Source organism: Scatophagus argus, chromosome 13, assembly GCF_020382885.2.
Source record: "Scatophagus argus isolate fScaArg1 chromosome 13, fScaArg1.pri, whole genome shotgun sequence".
NCBI lineage: Eukaryota > Metazoa > Chordata > Actinopteri > Scatophagidae > Scatophagus > Scatophagus argus.
Genome location: NC_058505.1, coordinates 11,996,450 through 12,013,489, shown reverse-complemented (window position 1 = coordinate 12,013,489; position 17,040 = coordinate 11,996,450). Strand labels below are relative to the sequence as shown.

The 17,040-nt window shown below is 40.0% G+C and overlaps 4 protein-coding genes across 14 annotated transcripts; 3 read left to right on the top strand and 1 right to left on the bottom strand.

Moving 5' to 3' along the window:
- The first annotated feature begins 1,363 nt into the window (after nt 1–1,363).
- parla (presenilin associated, rhomboid-like a) lies at nt 1,364–5,332 on the top strand. 2 transcript variants are annotated; one of them, XR_006844987.1, is made up of 11 exons: nt 1,364–1,520; nt 2,258–2,441; nt 2,519–2,623; nt 2,729–2,861; nt 3,002–3,097; nt 3,195–3,344; nt 3,727–3,797; nt 3,880–3,981; nt 4,160–4,221; nt 4,314–4,411; nt 4,711–4,743. XR_006844987.1 is itself a non-coding variant. In XM_046407370.1 (10 exons), exons 1-10 carry the CDS (start codon nt 1,441–1,443, stop codon nt 4,865–4,867), a joined length of 1,176 nt encoding a protein of 391 aa, XP_046263326.1. In that variant the 5' UTR covers nt 1,364–1,440; the 3' UTR covers nt 4,868–5,332. The 2 variants fall into 2 exon arrangements, 1 of the variants encoding a protein (XP_046263326.1); XM_046407370.1 differs by lacking the exon at nt 4,160–4,221 and having other exon boundaries at nt 4,711–5,332.
- A 425-nt stretch (nt 5,333–5,757) lies between these two features.
- On the bottom strand, nt 5,758–10,023 carry extl2 (exostosin-like glycosyltransferase 2). Of its 3 annotated transcripts, none has more exons than XM_046407374.1 (6): nt 9,871–10,023; nt 7,401–7,849; nt 7,249–7,319; nt 6,993–7,108; nt 6,406–6,871; nt 5,758–6,060 (listed from the first exon to the last, which is right to left on the bottom strand). In XM_046407374.1, exons 2-5 carry the CDS (start codon nt 7,846–7,848, stop codon nt 6,466–6,468), a joined length of 1,041 nt encoding a protein of 346 aa, XP_046263330.1. In that variant the 5' UTR covers nt 7,849; nt 9,871–10,023; the 3' UTR covers nt 5,758–6,060; nt 6,406–6,465. The 3 variants fall into 3 exon arrangements, with proteins under 3 accessions (XP_046263330.1, XP_046263329.1, XP_046263328.1); XM_046407373.1 differs by lacking the exon at nt 9,871–10,023 and adding an exon at nt 9,633–9,766; XM_046407372.1 differs by lacking the exon at nt 9,871–10,023 and adding an exon at nt 8,708–8,839.
- On the top strand, nt 8,883–13,911 carry LOC124068867 (glyoxal reductase-like). 8 transcript variants are annotated; one of them, XM_046407378.1, is made up of 10 exons: nt 8,983–9,122; nt 9,270–9,319; nt 10,246–10,337; nt 10,813–11,061; nt 11,596–11,697; nt 11,833–11,924; nt 12,249–12,431; nt 12,554–12,613; nt 13,089–13,154; nt 13,530–13,911. In XM_046407378.1, exons 2-10 carry the CDS (start codon nt 9,288–9,290, stop codon nt 13,545–13,547), a joined length of 894 nt encoding a protein of 297 aa, XP_046263334.1. In that variant the 5' UTR covers nt 8,983–9,122; nt 9,270–9,287; the 3' UTR covers nt 13,548–13,911. The 8 variants fall into 8 exon arrangements, with proteins under 8 accessions (XP_046263335.1, XP_046263334.1, XP_046263332.1 ...); XM_046407376.1 differs by lacking the exon at nt 13,530–13,911 and having other exon boundaries at nt 13,089–13,495; XM_046407382.1 differs by lacking the exons at nt 8,983–9,122; nt 9,270–9,319; nt 13,530–13,911 and adding exons at nt 9,680–9,817; nt 9,916–10,027 and having other exon boundaries at nt 13,089–13,495.
- A 330-nt stretch (nt 13,912–14,241) lies between these two features.
- Nucleotides 14,242–16,283, top strand: LOC124068869 (glyoxal reductase-like). Its single transcript, XM_046407385.1, has 7 exons — nt 14,242–14,477; nt 14,628–14,876; nt 15,014–15,115; nt 15,302–15,393; nt 15,538–15,720; nt 15,913–15,972; nt 16,072–16,283. The coding sequence occupies exons 1-7, from the start codon at nt 14,402–14,404 to the stop codon at nt 16,165–16,167; spliced, it is 858 nt and encodes a 285-aa protein (XP_046263341.1). The 5' UTR covers nt 14,242–14,401; the 3' UTR covers nt 16,168–16,283.
- Nucleotides 16,284–17,040: the final 757 nt, after the last annotated feature.

Here is a 17,040-nt window from a genome sequence, read left to right as displayed (position 1 = left end):
AATAATTAAGGGAGTCATCAATTTTGATTTTACTAATATTTTGACTTGTGTTTTCTATTAACACCGTTAGTAAGTGCTCTCACTTTCTGGTATTTTTATTCTCTCCTGTGTGCAAAGCTTTCACATTAATTTTTTTTTTCTATTTTCTGTCATTTTGGAAATCAATCCGTATTGAATGAGTATAGGCCTCTTTGGTTCTTTAACTTACATAATAGTAGCAGTACATCAGTGGCAAAACACAAATAAAAGTCATGCATTAAAATTTGACTAAAGTACAAAACATATTAAAAGCAAAGTGTACACAAGGTATTCATTCTGCAGGACCCTTTCTGTCATATACTAATAACATTACCGATGGCTCTGTTGTATTTAAGTGTCACAGTAAGTCATGACAGGCTCAATGGAAACAAATGGAACTCAGCTTTGATTCATTTTATTATTTATGCCTGTGCTTTGTGTCAAAAGGTGTACTGTCTTCCACTGAGATTTATTTTAAAAGAAATATAAAATGGTACAAAACTGGGAGGCCAAAACTTCAATTAATACCATCACTTGAGTAAATGTTGTTTATTTAGTTACTTGCCACTACTGTGACTTAATTTGCTAAACCTCCCGCACCTGACAAATCTGTACTTTAACACGCCACTAGAGGGAAGTGAAGTGCTGCCAATGGGGAAACATTAAGACGTTGGTATCTGGACGCCTACACCTTCTGCTGCATTCAGGTTTTCCCAGCTATTTTTTTCAAAATGAGAATCATCTTTATGTTTTGGCATACAGGAAATTCGGCGCTTTGGTTTCCAATTGTTCTGAGTGTAGCCTGCTTGCACCCAGCAGACAATCCATTTTCTGGGCTGTGTTACACGGACAGTAATGTATAGACGTAGATAGTCTACACATTACATTTTTACCGTTTACTGAGTACATATTACTACTACACTGAACTACACTGAAGGTCTGTATATATAGACCTATGATGTATAGTAGCGTATGTACCACCTGCTTAGACAATAAATGGATAATGTAATGTTACAGTTACAGTCAGTTATTTCTGTTTGCTGTTCTTTGGCTTTACACCAACTTTATAAAGAAAGTTGTAAAGAAAGAGCTGAAAACTGAAAATAAAATAAAATAGCTTACCAGAGAACACAACATCGAGACAGTAATCCGCTTCCCCAACTTTCGATCTTTTATGAAAATGTGATGTCATTTCATTTATTTAAAAAAAAGAATAATTTGATAACAATATAATTCAGTTCAATTCAGAGTTCAAAATACAAACAACCCCGTGCCTGTTCACAGCTTCAAAAAACGGAATATTTGTTACATCAAGATCTCTTGAGTGTAGGTCAAATGTCGGAGCTATTAGACGAGTCAGTGAACGCAGCGGTAGCTCCGGTCTGGCAGTGGGACGAGCCTCGCTAAGAGGTCATAACAAACATGGCGTGGAGAGGATGTGTAATGAAATGGACCAAAACAGAGTTCATGAGATCCTCCACTCGTACCTCACGAAGCTCTAGGTGAGCAAACACGAGACAGCCGAGGTCGCAGGGTCTGTTTAGGCAAGGAAAACCGTCACACGACCCGTGTGTGTGTGATTAGCTAACTGTTCCGACTGTCATTGTCAAACGATCCACGGGGCTTATGACAAAAACTGTAACCGTTTGTGACATGTGCGTGTTAAGGTTTTAATGACCCGGAGTCGATCAAACAGTATATTTAATGTCTCGCTTATCCTACTTGCCTATTATTCGTTACCAAATCAACTGTATCTTAAGGGATAGCCGTTGTCTTAACTAGTAACGTAGCCGTCAATGTAACGTTAGGTCATGAGGCCTAATTTCCTGTAAACTATTCACCTAGGACAGCTACAATAGAGTAATCGGTTAGTCAGTTGGTAGAAGAGTAATGGACAGGTATTTTGGTAATCGTTTGGTCATTTTTGTCCTTACAAAATAGTGGTTGGTCAGTGGTTCCAGCCTCTCATGTGTAATAGTTTGATGCTTTTCTCTGTCAACACGTGATATTTAGCTGAATGTTTTTAGGTTTTAGGCTACAAGTCAGCCCTACAAACAACGGTACACAACAGCAAGTTAATCATCATGGCGTTGAATCAACACCTAAAGAAAATAGATCAACATGAGCTCCACAGTTTTCACTGCAGGGCTGTTATAAGTAACATAAGTCATCCATGTTATTCTGTATAATGTAACTAAAGGATCAATACTTTCTCTTTTGTTTACACATTTTTTAACAGACTTAACCCCTGCAACCAACAGAGGTGTGGTTTCCGTCGGGAAGCCAAAAGGCCGGATACAAAGAAACAAAATGTCACCCAAGAAACCAACTCTTCACCCTCTGAGGCTGGCACACCAGGTCTCCCGCCTCCTCCCAAAGCCCCCACGCCAACACTTTTCAGACCACTCATGTTCACAGTAGGGGTATGTCTTCCTGTTTTTCTAATGCAAAAGGTTTGGATCGGAATGATGGCATTGGTTGTTGTCTGACTCCATGTCAGTTTACAGGCTGCTCCTTCGGTGCGGCGGCCATTATGCAGTATGAGACCCTGAAGTCGAGAGTTCAGTCTGCAAAAGATAAAGAGGATGCAGAAAAAATCTTACAGGTGTGCTTTTAATGATCTGTGGTGCCGCTTCTCTCCTCTGCTGCTGTCAAACAATGTAACTACTAGCTTGCTTAGTCTTTCATATATTCAATCGTATATTACCAGGGTTCCCAGGACATGGTGTACTGGCATGACTGGTGGAGGCAGCTGTCTGCCTTCCAGCGACAGCTCATCATTGTGATGTCCATGGTGGATGACTTCTGGAGTAGCCTCACAGAAGGACAGAGGACTGTCACTGGTAGCTTATGTTGCAGACACGCACTCATTTTGTCCCTGTGCTTCTTCAGCTTTATCGGCTAGCATCAACATCTCTACATGTGTTTAATACGAGCCCACGTTTCTTCATAGTCAGGGGCTGTTCATCTTACTGTTTTCCAGGTATCATTGCAGTAAATGCCGCAGTCTTGTGTTGCTGGCGGATCCCTTCAATGCAAAGACGTATGATTAAGTACTTCACATCCAATCCAGCCTCCAGTGAGTATTAAAGTGCTTATACAAGGACAGAAAAGGCATTCGTTTTGTGTGTGTTTCAAGCATGTGTTTGACGCCATCTTTCTATCCCCTCCACCAGAAACACGGTGCCTTCCCATGGTCCTGTCCTCCTTTAGCCATTACTCCATTATCCACATGATGGCCAACATGTATGTCCTGTGGACATTTTCTTCAGGAATAGTCTCTCTCTTAGGGAAGGAGCAGTTTCTTGCAGTCTACCTGTCTGCTGGTGAGTCAAAAAAAAGAATAGGACTGAGGTCTGATAACATTTAACTTAGCATATTAAATCTGTCAAGCCAAAATCTTTTTAAGAATTTATTTAGGTCTCTATCTTTTAAGTGACACTAGTTATAAAATAACTTGATCTTTAAGATATAAAAATCAAATGACTGGCATTTACAAAACCAAAATGACATCCTATACATATTCAGCTATTCAGAAAAATGGCTCTCTGAAATTCCAATTCATTAGAGCTGGACAGATTGGGGTATTTTAACATTTGGAACCAGCTGGTAAAATATACGCTCATTATGACTGAGAAAATGGGGAAAAGGGATGAATTGAGTTTTTTGGTAGAAGAGTGATATCTCTAACATAATATATATTTTCAGGAGTGATATCCAATATGGTTAGCTACTTGTGTAAAACAGCCACTGGACGTTTCTATCCATCACTAGGAGCGGTAAGATATTTGCTAAAAATCATCATACAGTTAAACACCAAAGCAACACAGTAGTTTTGACTGTCTTTTGTTTGCTCCATAGTCAGGTGCCGTCATGGCAGTGCTGGCTGCAGTCTGTGTAAAAGTGCCAGAGGCCAAACTAGGCATAATTTTCCTCCCCATGGTCACTTTGACAGCAGGAAATGTAAGTTACACAGGGCGTGCGTGTGTGTGTGTGAGAGAGAGAGTACATCGGGCTGTATTTGTGTGTTGTCTGTGTACTGCAGTGGCTGTACTCTCATGTAAGGTGTGTAAAAACTTTTGCCATTCATTTCCCTTTTAAAGGGGGTTATTGACATTCACATGTTGTGTTTTTGCTGCAGGCAAGAGATGTAAATCTGTGCATGAATGAAACCGACAAAGTCTAGTATGTGTGAGAAAATGTGTAAGTATGCATGTCTGAATGCCTGGAAGGGAGATGGATGTTGTTGATTTAGTGAAGTACATTGTGTGTTCGTATCACTTGTCTGTCTTTAGGCTCTGAAAGCACTCATCGCCATAGATACAGCAGGGCTTTTTCTAGGATGGAGACTGTTTGACCATGCAGCTCATCTGGGTGGAGCCCTCTTTGGAATGTGAGTGGCCAGTGTTCCTCTGGCAGTGAAAAGGATAATTGAGTGTATTTTTTGTGTGTGTGTGTGTGTGTGTGTATTTATAGGTGTTGTTTTGAATTTGTTCATAAGCTCTACGGATGATGTAGAAATGATGGGCCAAGGCCAACAACACAAAAATGTTTTACACTGGAGAAGAATGTCCTGAAGTCTTAATTTTATTCTTAAAATACATTCTGTGTTTGGCCCAAATTGTAAGAAATGTAGAGCAACCTTGTAGCTCAGGTCAGGAGTTCATCATCTCCATCGATCTTGTCTTACAGATGGTATGTGGCTTATGGTCACAAGCTGATTTGGAGGAAGAGGGAGCCTCTTGTGAAGCTGTGGCACAACATGCGGTCTCCAGGTGACGGGGGATCCAGGCCAACAGGTGGGCCTGGCGTCAGTGGTAGTGGTGGTGGACGACCTGGCTCACAATGAGACTCTCGGACCCTTACTGAAAGAACTGAAGTCCAGAGTTACCTCTGAATATGCAAAGACACGTTAATCCACTAGGAAGGAGTCGGATGTTACTGTTAAATAGTTTTTTCATTCAAGGTTAGTAATGAGCAGAAACTGTTTTAATGGTATGCATAGACCTGAAATTTGAAAAACAGGTCGGACCTCACACCCGGTGTTGCAATCCAAATGTTTTCCTGTGTAGACTGATGACAGCTACAGGTGACACCTTCATCACTCTCCTACCTCTTAATAATATAAAGGTGTTTAGCCTTCAGCCTCCTTGTCAACTTTTTCCTGTACATGTTATTGAAAGAAATTGTATAAACTTGGACACAAAAACCAGAGTGCTGATATAATTCAATGAGTATATCATTTACTGAAATCAGTGTCATATACAGTCCTGTGGACTGATCTCATGGCGCTAGTAAAACAAGTTTCACCAATCATTGGCACAATTTTACCGTTACCATTACTACAGATGGGTTAGTCCTGAATCAAATAAAAATGAACTAGATAATATTTACTCCTTATGTCAGAATTAAGATGTTTAAATATCTCAGATATTGTGCTTGGAAGCCCTGAAAACAAAATTTATGTTAACCTACTTCAAGAATTAACTTTGATTAACTAATATCATAATTATGAATTCATCCCCAAGTTGTGTTCAGAGAAAAAGCATTGGCTTTGGTAACCTAAAATTACACGATATGGTCCTGCAAAACTGACACAGATGCACACATTAAAAAACATGATGCTGAACATTTATATAGTACTTGCATAAATTCTGTTTTATTCTCTGATGCTGACTTTGGTGTCTTTTTTTTAACAAACCTGAAGGGACCGTTAACAAGGTCACTGGAATTCACATTCCATATACAATTATAAATATGGCAAATGAAAAATTGAATGGGACAACATTAGTGCTGTAAATCATGGTTACAAACAAAGCAAAATGTCAAAGCAGATCTAAGACTGACACCTGCTGGCTATAAAATAACTGCACTACAATCCACTGCTGGGGTAAAGGCAGCTTTGGCTACAATACACATTATTATAATAATAATTATTATTGTTAATATTATTATTATTGACATATCATCAGACTGGTCCATGTGTAGAAAATCCTTTATCAATCCTTGCTGTTGTCCAAAGGATGAAAGTCCATGATTCTGCTGAAGACACAATGAAACTGCTCAGTATCATGGCATAAAAACAAAAGAGTGAAACACTGAGCAGGTAAGCAACAACCTATTTTATCCTGTACTACACGTTGCTGAAATGCTGCCATATCATAACTGTTTTTCTACAACTATTTTTGTAAGTGTCTGAATATTAAATACTAATTTTACACATCTTAAGCTGTAAAACGTTTGCTTGCATTGATGTTTCTGAATACGCATAGTCAGTAAATGTTTGTTTCCAGCCACAGGTCATGTGAACATGAGATTATCATCTGCAGAACAGGTTAATAACCAAATTGTGGACTTGCGGCGTGTTATTAAACAAACATAGCTTACCAGACTGCTTCTTGAGTCTGTCTTCTTTCCGTCCAAAACAGTCAGCCATGTGGCAGGTCCTCAGCCTCTACTCTTGTGGTTGGCATAGCTGGGGAAACCAAACTGGGACACCATCAGGTTGGAGAAGCAGAGTGGCATAAAGCCATAGATCTGTGTTAGCCTGTTCAGACAGTAGGATCTCTGAAGAAGGTGCTCAGGACGATGCCACATGCCCTGGTACCCACTTCTGGCATCCTTTTCCAGGTTGCGGAGATCCACGGGTTTGACAAAGACCCCAGAGGGTTTGTTAATGCCGCCTATAGACTTTGAGTGCTTCCTTAAATACAGCGCTACAGCAAAGTTCATGGCAATGTCATCACAGTTCTGCGTTTCATCCACCAGCGCGTGCACTACTTGAGGTTGGTCCTGGAAGAGCTGCAGGTATCGGCAGTGGAAGAAGGCAGCGCCAATTAACACCATGGAGTATCTGCAGGGAGTGGATCAGGATTTAAGAATAAAAAAAACAACATAACCAACCAACATAAGTGGACAGTAAGATGCAGTATATGTGCTTCATGAAACTATGAGAAAAGAGAAGCACGACTTACTTGTCGCCTCCAGCTGTTTCTGGGTCCTGCAGTTCAAAACTACCATAACTGTACACTCCTCCTGGTGCTGCGACATGTTTCCGTGGGACAAACCCAACAATCTGGTCAGGAAATTGCTGTGGGACGAAAAGATGAAACAACTTCAATCAATCACATTGATTACAATGTAGATAAAAGTACCATTTAAGCATTTTTAAGCATTTTCCTTCTTCACATAATAATGCAATCTCATTTACATTTTCGTTAAAGTTATTACCTTCCAGACAGAGAAAGCAAAACTGATGTCAGGAACGCTGAGCAGGGTATCATCATCCAGCATCAGCACAGCTAAGGGTCAAAGTAAAAATCAAACAAATGCCACTGAGGAAATCAGACATATGCAATATGAAAGCTTTTAGGTAAACTGACCGTCAGTATCAATCTCAGGGAATAGTTGCAGCCTGTTGCGCATTCTATTGCTGGTCTGCTCCTTGAAGACCACAGGAACTGGATGAGGTCCCAAAGAGTTCCATAACTTGAGGGGTGTCTGCTCCCCAATGTTATTCCAGACAATGATAATCTGCCGAAGATGAGGCACTGCCTGGTAATGGTTTAGGAGTTTGAGCAAAATGTCTGTGCGGTTGTAACTTTGGATGATTATGGTAAACCTCTGCTCCTCCTCTGTGCTGTCACCGTGTAGTCCCTGTGCAGGATTCTCCTTTTGCGGTTCTGACCGGCGTGGGACTTCCAGGACACCAAGGCCTCCTTGGTTCTCAGCAGGGGGCAACAGGGTAGTTAAGGCAGCACCAACCAGGAGTAGCAGCAGGATTGGACAAACCAAATAGGTTCGCCTGAGCCCCTTGCAGCAACGAGGCATCCTGCATCACAGGAGGTGTGCAGACATTGCAGGGCACAATATTAAAACACCCAGAAAATTCATTTTTTGTAGAAACTCTTTCACTAGATTCATCGAGGCTTGCATGACAACATGAGGATTTCAGAACACACTTGGTCTAACAGAAATGAAGTAGCCTGTTGCACAGAAAGAATGCCTGTGAGGGGAAAAGCGGTTTTTAATAACACAGTAATGCCAGGTTTATTGTCTTAACAAAACAGAGCAGAACAGTTTTCCTTGAGGTGTCTAGAATGATTACACTGTCACATGCAACTTGGGGAACTTGTTCTGTGACTAATTCAAATTAAATATTAACATGAATACATCCTTGATGTGAACAAATTCTGTTATGCTTAACTCCAGTACTGTTTCCTTAAATATAAATGTTGCAACACGACAGAGCTACATCTTTGTATTTAGAACAGTAGAAGAGATGTGTTTTGTTTTTTTTGTTTCTTACTCAACCTCATAATTACGTGTTTATTATTACTCAGTGTCAGTGGGGGAAGAAGTATTCAGACGATTCGCGTAAAGGAACAGCTCAACATTTAGGGAAATATCTGTTTCCTGTTTTTGCTGAGATTTAGATGAAAAAAGAGATGCCGCTCTCTTATTTGTACAATACATATATTAGCTTAGCTTAGCATAAACAGTGGAAGCTGCAGGAAACAGCTGACCTGGCTTTACAGTGCAGACCTGAGAGCAGTGTGACTCTTCTCATCTAACTTTTCCCAAATACTGAACAATTCTTTTAAGTAAAAGTAGTAATAGTGCAGTCATTATAAATAAAATAAAAGTGCAGTAAAGAAGCAGAGTTTCTAACTTGGCTGCTCCAACTGACCTGGAAGCATTTGAGACCAAGAGGAAGTTGGTTCCATCTCTGTGTAGCATAGTAACTAAAAGCAGTTCTAGTCTGTTTGGTAATGGCTCAATGTATTACCAGCTGATCCCTAAAGATCTGAGGGCCTTGCTTGGTTTATATTCCTCTGGGAGATCAGACATGTCTGAGATTATTGAATTACAAGTTTGACAGCAGCTCTCTGAGTTACATAACCGTCTTTTTCACAAGACCAGACAAGAGACCATTACAGGCGTCCACGTCGCTGGAAGATGAGAGCATGAATGAATTCCGATACGTCTTGCCTGGAGACACAACTCTTGTCCATTTATTTGAGATAATAAATTACTGATTAGCTTTTAATGTGGCTGCTGAATATCAGCTCTGAGTAATAGCAAGATTTCTACTCTCCTCCCAGGTAAGACGTGTCACAACACCAGCCTTTAAAACAGACAACTTAAATTAAATACAACACATGCTATGAGAGAAAAGCACGACTTTACACCCAGATAACCATTATTCGGGGTTTTTTTTTTGGTACACATTCTTCCACTACATTCACCAGGGCTTGCATGGCGACGTTATGATTTCTGAACACGCCTGGTCTATCGGAAAGTAAGTAGCTTAAACGATACTTGTGAGGTGAAAAGTGGTCTTTGTAAGAGGTTCAGTAGAAATTCAGAAACACCAGGTTTGTTTTCTTAACAAAACAGGGTCCTGAATAGTTTTCCTTGACGTGTCTGTAACCGCTATACCGCCGCACTGTGAGCAAATCACATTAAATAACAACCTGCACGAAAACATCTTTATGCACGCTATGAAGCAGTTGTTATGCTTAATCCCAGTACTTTTTCCTAACTATATAATATGCCGCGACGCGACAGAGCTACTTCTTTGCATCAAGAACAGTGGAAGATATTTTCATTACCTCATTTTGTTGGCAAAGTAAACAAACCATTTGCTCTACAAGGGCGCCATGTTGACTGACTCTAACCAAAGAGCATAAAAGCAAAGAGATCAGGCTATGTGGTATGACTGGATGTCACAACTAAAGAAAAATATAGGGATATATTGATGGAAACTGACCAAACTCCTTCAACTGCAGAATCTTATGTAAGTCTTTAAACTTAAAACTATTTTTTTTTTTTTACGTGCCAGTGACGTACGTCGGTTTTCACCCTCTTGGACGTATTTTTCGCCGTATTCCACAGCTACGCGTGCTTACAAGTCACGTCAGTTGATTTTCTGTTGGAGGCACATCTCCCCCCGCCTCAGAGAACCTAATCCGGTCCGACTGGGAAAAATCTGCAACACGCTGCCGTGGTAACTATCAGTGGCGTTCAAATCTGAAACTTAGAAGTTCACACTGCATAAAGCGTAGCTCAGTTTCGTGTCGTTAGTGGACTGAACTCTTTGTATCGTGGATGTACGGTGGTGGTCCTATAACGTGTAGCAGATGTGTAATGATGTTCGATGTTTGAAATGTGAACCAAGCAAAAAGACAATGAAAACTAAGTATAACACTTTTTTTTGTAATTCAGATCGCACAGCGCTGCCATGTCTTCCACACCGGTGTCGACTTGTCCTACAGTCCCACTTTCCAATGGTCTGCAGATGCCAATATTTGGATTAGGTGGGGTTTTTTTTTAATTTACTTGGGTAAATCAACAATGTGTCTCATGCCACTTACCCAAATACAAAACTTAACAGACTGCACGACTTTAACAGTTATAACTAGTTCAATGAGTGCAAATTAATTTGTCTTTAATGTGATGTGTCCCTTGGGTGGTCTTCAAGATGAACAAACAATCCTACAGTTATTTTTAATTTGCTGTGATTCTTCAGTTTACATCAATTGTTTTCCAATTATATGTTATCTACAAAGTAAAGTCTGTCTTTCCGTTTCTGAACATGTTGCTCACGTTTACAAAGTACAAGTAAGAAGTAAAATCTGCTTTGACTGTCCTTTCCTCACTTTTGTTACAGAAGTGTTGAACATCAGGTTACACACCTTCTTTTCTTTCTCAACAACAGCACAAAAAAACCCCCAAAACATTTTAAATTTAGATGACCTGTATGTTTTGTCTAATATTTTCTCTCTGTTCCAGGCACGTCACATTATGGCGGATACTGTCACGATGCCATTGTGTATGCGCTCACTGAGTGTGGTGTCCGCCACATTGACACAGCAACGCGGTACGGCTGTGAGGAGAAACTGGGTCAAGCCATCAGAGAAAGTGGGATACCGCGAAGTGATCTGTGGCTCACCAATAAACTGTGGCCTGTGGACTATGGATACAAAGCTGCAAAGAAGGCCTGCCTTGAATCATGCTCAAAGATGGGGGTGGAATATTTCGGTATGGGTTGCGACTGATAAAGCCACAGTTAGACTACAGTTTTGTGTGTTATCATTGCAGTACCACCAATCTTCTTTTGTACACAGCAAATTTTGTAGTGTTAAATCAACTCTGAGAGAGTCAGTTCAAACACCATGCTGGTGTTCATTTTGTCACAGTCTTTGCAGAGTTAATTAACACTTCCTGAAACGTTAAGAATTACACCCCAAATCCAGTGTTAAAATAACTGTCCAGAATTTACAATGAACCCTGTGTAACACTAGAGATAGAAATCTATGAGGAAGTGTTAGGAGAGGCTCTGGTTTCATAACTCTGTGGGAGATAAGTCTCAAACACCACCCTGTGCCATGTTAAATTAACGTTTAACAGCGTCATTTCAACTATATTTTAACACTTTTGCTTAACACCAGAAAATTAACTCTGACAATTTTTCTGGTTGTCATGTGCTTCTTTATTGTCATCTTCATTCCACGACTGTGTACATTGTTTGTTACCTTCTTGACTTCTGTAGTCTTTCATCAAATCATTTTGCAGATCTGTACTTGATGCACTGGCCCGGGTCATTACGCCAGGGTTGCTCCAACAGGGAGCTCAGAGCTGAGACCTGGAGAGCTTTGGAGGAACTTTATAAAGAAGGTACAGAACATGGGAGATCATGTCACAAAACAGAGAGAAAGTATGCAAAATTGACTACATCAAGTATCACTGTGATATAGCAGTGGCAGAGTGAGCTGTATCACAGAGCTTGAGTATCCCTGTTTGTCTCTTTAGGGGTGTGTCGGGCTATTGGAGTGAGCAACTTTCTGGTCCACCACCTGGAACAGTTAAAGGAAGATTGTAGTATTGTTCCTCATGTTAACCAGGTATTTTTTTTCATGAAAACCCCCATTAGGTTAAATGTGTTTGTTTTGCTAGGTTTATTAAAGAATTAGCTTGTCTCAGAGATGAGCCTTCATAAGTATACACACCTGAAGTATTTTTAAGTAATTTTTATCCTGCTTATATACTGCTTCTCTAGCATTAGTTTGCCTTTTGAGTGCTGCCTTGCCACATAAACCACCAATAAAACTGTATGAAAATTATCTGGGTTGGGGGTCACAAAAGAAGGGTAGTATAAGGTGAATGTTGAGCTGCCTACATGTAGCAACTTGCCTATAATGCCTGTGAAAAATGTTACAACCCTTCAGGTGGAGTACCATCCTTTCCAGCAGCCCAATAGTCTGATAGAGTACTGTCGTCAGGAGGGAATTGTGTTTGAAGGGTTCAGTCCTTTGGCCAAGGGTCAAGCCCTCAGCAACCCCGCTGTTCTCCAGATAGCAGAAAATTACAACCGCACGCCTGCTCAGATCTGCATCCGCTGGAGTATTCAGGTTGTAATATTGTTCAGAAATAGCCTGCCTTAAGTTGAATTGGCCTAACACACATGTCTGTATGTGGTGTGCGTGTGTGTATGTTTTATCTGTAATGCTGTGTTTTCCCCATTTTTCCTTAGAACGGAGTTGTCACGATACCAAAATCCACCAAAAAGCAGAGGATACAAGAAAACTGTCAAGTGAGTTGGAAATACATTGCAGTCTTTTTCGTCATTGCACTGTGACCATAATAATAACAGTTAGGAATCAAAAAAGGTTGAGAAACATTCATTATGTTCTGATGGACCAATCAAGTGTGCATGGTGACATGACAACATTAAAAAGACAACAGGAGTATGTCATCAAGTCAAAAGAAAAGTCGCTAAGAAAAGATGCTTTAATTTCCACTGCAATTTTATTGTAAAATAGTTAGTAATAATCCAATAAGTTGTTCAGATAGGTTATTAGAGAAGTGAAATGGTCTGTGATATGATCATTTGTATAAAAGTATAAAATGATTTAAATAGTTTTTTTTGTGAACTTTAGTTGCGATAACCAATTCTCAGTCACTAATCGCTGATGATGCCGCCATACATTTTTCTGCTTACACCATCTTCCTCTGATTCTACCTGTGCTCTCTCTCTCACACACACACACACACACACACACACATAGGTGTTTGAGTTCCAGCTGGAGGAGTCGGACATGGCCACTTTGGGAGGACTGCACGATGAAAGACATGTAACTTGGGATCCAAAAGATGTGGAGTAGTGATATGTGAAAAAATACAGAGCGTGTTTGTCTTAGAACCGGTTTTACCATTAACTGTTATCTAAAGAATGTTGAGATTGTATTATCACTTCACCTGGCAGAAACCTGGAAGAAGATGTGGTGCGACGTTGTGAAGCCCATTCATCTCTGCTCTGACACACAGATGACACACAGACATTTTTTCTAATGCAAGAACAGCTAAACATTAGAATAGAATATAGAATAAAATTAAGACCAAAATGAAGTCTGTACAAATATTTCAAATAAATGATTACCTGTGCTGAAATAAAGCTGTCACACTGATGAGCTAAGTTTGTGTTGACAAAGTCGTTGATTTTTTTGCAGATTTTCAAGATTTCCTAAATCTTCCAAGCTTTATCAGAGACTTGCATTAGGTAAGATAAAATGGAGGGAGGACTTTAAACATACACATTCTTCCTTTCATGTATTGATATTCTAAGAGAAATTAGCAGGCCCAAGCAGATTTTCTGGTTTTAGCAGGCTCTGGACGGTCACAGTTTCTCAGAGGAACACAATTTGCCAAAGGCAGAACTACAGTTTCTCAGTCTGATTCTGGTTCACTGATACCGCTGAAAAACATTTCGCACCTTTAATGAACGTGTCTTCATAAAGTAGAAAAACGTTAATATTAAATGTTAAGATGCTTGTTCTAAATACATTGCGCTAATGGTTTTGAGTTTGAGTCACTGAATCAAATGAAGACAATGCTAAATTTGACCCACGTACGATAACATCTTGACAATTTAAAGTCACCGCAAAATGTTAAAAACTGATTTTCTACCAAATATTTATATAAAATAGTTCTTTGACAATAAATCAGCTCTGTAGTGTGAGAGTGTCGTGTGAGATTTTTGTTTTTGCAAGATCTTAATTAAAGAAAAGAAGATGTGTAGGTTAAGGAAGACAGAATACCAGAAAAACTTGATCGGTGGAATGATAAGAAGCTTTAATCGTACTCCATTGGGCCCCTTTTGCTAACTGCAGAGCTTCTTGACCTGATTGCCCAGAGGCTATATGCTTTTACATATACATAATGACAATAATGTCAGTTTAAGTTGGGAGGCACCTAATATAAGTGTGGGAGGGATTTAGATGCTCCTGGTAGAATCAGTCTTTCAGGAGAACTGGTTACATGGTTTTTGGCAGTCTTCTTTGTTGCTGTCTGTTAGTCACACTGATACTGTTTCCAAGAGATCATGTCTTCTGCACAAAGTTGGACTTGTCCCACAGTTAAGCTCTCAAATGGGGTGCAAATGCCAATACTTGGAATAGGTAAGTTACATTTTAATATTTTTAAACCTGTCGAAGTAGAAATGCAACCAGTCGGATGTGTGTTCCATTAAAATAGTTGTGGATTTCGCAACATCAGTATGTCACCGGTGCAGAACTTAACACAGACCACCTTCCGTGTTGCTTGCTAAGGCACATCCCAGGTTGGAGGATTCTGTCAAGATACTGTTCTGTCTGCAGTCCGAGATTGTGGCATACGTCTCATTGACACATCCAAGTATAATGGCTTTGAGGTACAACTGGCTGAAGTTATCAGAGATAGTGGGGTACCTCGAGGTGACCTGTGGATCACCAATAAACTCTGGCCGGAGGACTATGAATATGAAGCTGCCAAGAAGGCCTTTCAGAAATCCTGCTCCCTGATGGGTGTGGAATATCTTGGTAAGGAGTGCGAGTGAGAGGAATACACCTATTTTTTATATTCCAAAGATTTAGTATCATTTGAAATTATTATTAGAATTTTCTTCCAATTCATTATCTGTTAATTTCCCTGCTTCTGCCACCATTTGTCTCATCAGACATCTACATGTTGCACTGGCCTGGCTCCATGCTGCCTGGTCGCAGCGGCAGAGAGCTGAGAGCTGAGGCCTGGAGAGCTTTGGAAGAACTTTATGAAAAGGGTAAAAGTGCAACGAAATAACATAATAGTTGAGCTATTTACTAGATGTGCTAATTTTACTTTTATTAGGATACAGTGGTAATCTCTGTCTATTAAATTACCCAAAAGGTCACCCATCAGTGTATTATTTGTATGTGTAAGACATTTCATTCATTTTTAACATTTCCCTCTCTCTTTGTTCTGACAGGGTTATGTCGTAGTATTGGGGTTAGCAACTTTATGATTCACCATCTGGAACAGTTAAAGCAGGACTGTACTGTGGTGCCACATGTTAATCAAGTAAGTATTTCACAAAAGACCAGGTGGGCAACAAAGTTTATCCAGACAGAGACACGGCCCTTATCTGAAAGGGGGGGAGACTAGAACTTGCCAGTTGCTGCCATAAGCATTGTAATATAAACTAACAGTATCATCCAAAATCAGGTGGAATACCATCCATTCCAGCAGCCCAATAAGCTGATTGAGTACTGCCGTCAGGAGGGTATTGCATTTCAGGGGTACTGCCCTCTGGCCAAGGGTCAAGTCCTAAGCAACCCCACTATTATCCAGTTGGCGCAGAAATACGGACGCACACCTGCTCAGATCTGCATTCGCTGGAGTATTCAGGTAATATAAATGAAAATGAAAAACAATTTCAATATATTGTCACATTATTATTATTATTGTTGTTATTATTATACCATTTAAGAGTGAAATGCTAACAGCAGAATCAACAGCCTTTTTCAAAATGATCAGTCTCACCATTTAAAAACCTTGTTGTCTAACTTCTGTTGTTATTAATTTTTGTCATCTTCTTAGAATGGAGTCATTACAATACCGAAGTCAACAAAAAAGGAACGTGTTCTAGAAAATTGTCAGGTGAGTTGTAAAAAAACAACAACTTAAAGTCAATTCTGAAATTGGAATTATCAATCAGTTGGTTATTTTTCCTTTTTTAATGCCACCTCATAATGTTAGGTGTTTGGATTCCAACTGGAGGAGGAGGACATGGAGACAATAAACAAGTTGCACGATGGGAGACACGTGTCCTGGGATCCAACTAATGTGGAGTAGCACAAGGTCCATTTGCTGTAGAAATCATTCACTCATGTCTGCAAATCAATAAGCCTTCTTTGTTTTGTAGTCCCTCACTTTTATCGTGAAAGAAAATAAAATAATTCTGACCGAGATGATTCGTGTGTGTTTTTTGGCATGACTGCCGCTGAGCCTTATAACAACATGTTGATTATTACTCAGTGTCAGTGGGGGAAGGAATATTCAGAGGATTCACTTAAAGGAATAGTTCAACATTTCGGGAAATATATGTTGCCTGTTCTTGCAAGAGACCATTACACTTTGCTAGAAAATGAGAGCATGAGTTCCTCTACATCTTACAGCCTGGATTCTTGTCCATTTATTTGAGATGATAAAACACTGATTAGCTTTGGCCTTGATGTGGCTGCTGAATATCAGCTCTGAATCTACTTAAACACCAAGGTTCCTAACTTGGGTTCTCACAGGTCTCAGCACATCTAACTGCTATTATGAATAAAACCTGTTCAGCAGGTTTTGGAAACCAGGTATCAAATTTACCAATGTTAATTCTTTTACTAATGGTGTGTTAATGTGGTGCGTGTTAGCTGCGGGCGGAGAGAACAGCAAACAGCTTGCGCCCAACACCTTTCAGGTCAAGATGAAAAACATGTTAGATCAGAGTCACACACATTCCACAGTTTCTTCAACACTGCTAGAAAGGGACGATGGGGGGGGGTGTACTTGTACTCTGCAGCAGTATTTGGGTGGTACGTGTCAAAGTAACATCCTCATGAAAGCCGGGACCCAGGGTTTCCCAGCAGAACTTTGCATTGTAAAGAGATAACCAATGTTAATCACTTCACCAGACAGTTTTTTGATGTTGTAGCTGGTGGGTGGAAGTGTTCAGTGATG

Excerpts from the sequence above, each read along its gene's own strand:
- extl2 (XM_046407372.1), bottom strand. The coding sequence starts at position 8,757 with ATGCTACACAGAGATGGAACCAACTTCCTCTTGGTCTCAAATGCTTCC. Across the intron at positions 7,320-7,400 it reads CCCTGAGATTGATACTGACG|CTGTGCTGATGCTGGATGAT; the intron begins GTCAGTTTACCT and ends TTTGACCCTTAG. Across the intron at positions 7,109-7,248 it reads TTGCTTTCTCTGTCTGGAAG|CAATTTCCTGACCAGATTGT; the intron begins GTAATAACTTTA and ends TTCGTCCCACAG.
- LOC124068869 (XM_046407385.1), top strand. The coding sequence starts at position 14,402 with ATGTCTTCTGCACAAAGTTGGACTTGTCCCACAGTTAAGCTCTCAAAT. Across the intron at positions 15,394-15,537 it reads TGGTGCCACATGTTAATCAA|GTGGAATACCATCCATTCCA; the intron begins GTAAGTATTTCA and ends ATCCAAAATCAG. Across the intron at positions 15,973-16,071 it reads GTGTTCTAGAAAATTGTCAG|GTGTTTGGATTCCAACTGGA; the intron begins GTGAGTTGTAAA and ends TCATAATGTTAG.
- parla (XM_046407370.1), top strand. The coding sequence starts at position 1,441 with ATGGCGTGGAGAGGATGTGTAATGAAATGGACCAAAACAGAGTTCATG. Across the intron at positions 1,521-2,257 it reads CGTACCTCACGAAGCTCTAG|ACTTAACCCCTGCAACCAAC; the intron begins GTGAGCAAACAC and ends ATTTTTTAACAG. Across the intron at positions 2,624-2,728 it reads ATGCAGAAAAAATCTTACAG|GGTTCCCAGGACATGGTGTA; the intron begins GTGTGCTTTTAA and ends GTATATTACCAG.
- LOC124068867 (XM_046407376.1), top strand. The coding sequence starts at position 9,288 with ATGATTTCTGAACACGCCTGGTCTATCGGAAA. Across the intron at positions 12,432-12,553 it reads GCATCCGCTGGAGTATTCAG|AACGGAGTTGTCACGATACC; the intron begins GTTGTAATATTG and ends ATTTTTCCTTAG. Across the intron at positions 12,614-13,088 it reads GGATACAAGAAAACTGTCAA|GTGTTTGAGTTCCAGCTGGA; the intron begins GTGAGTTGGAAA and ends ACACACACATAG.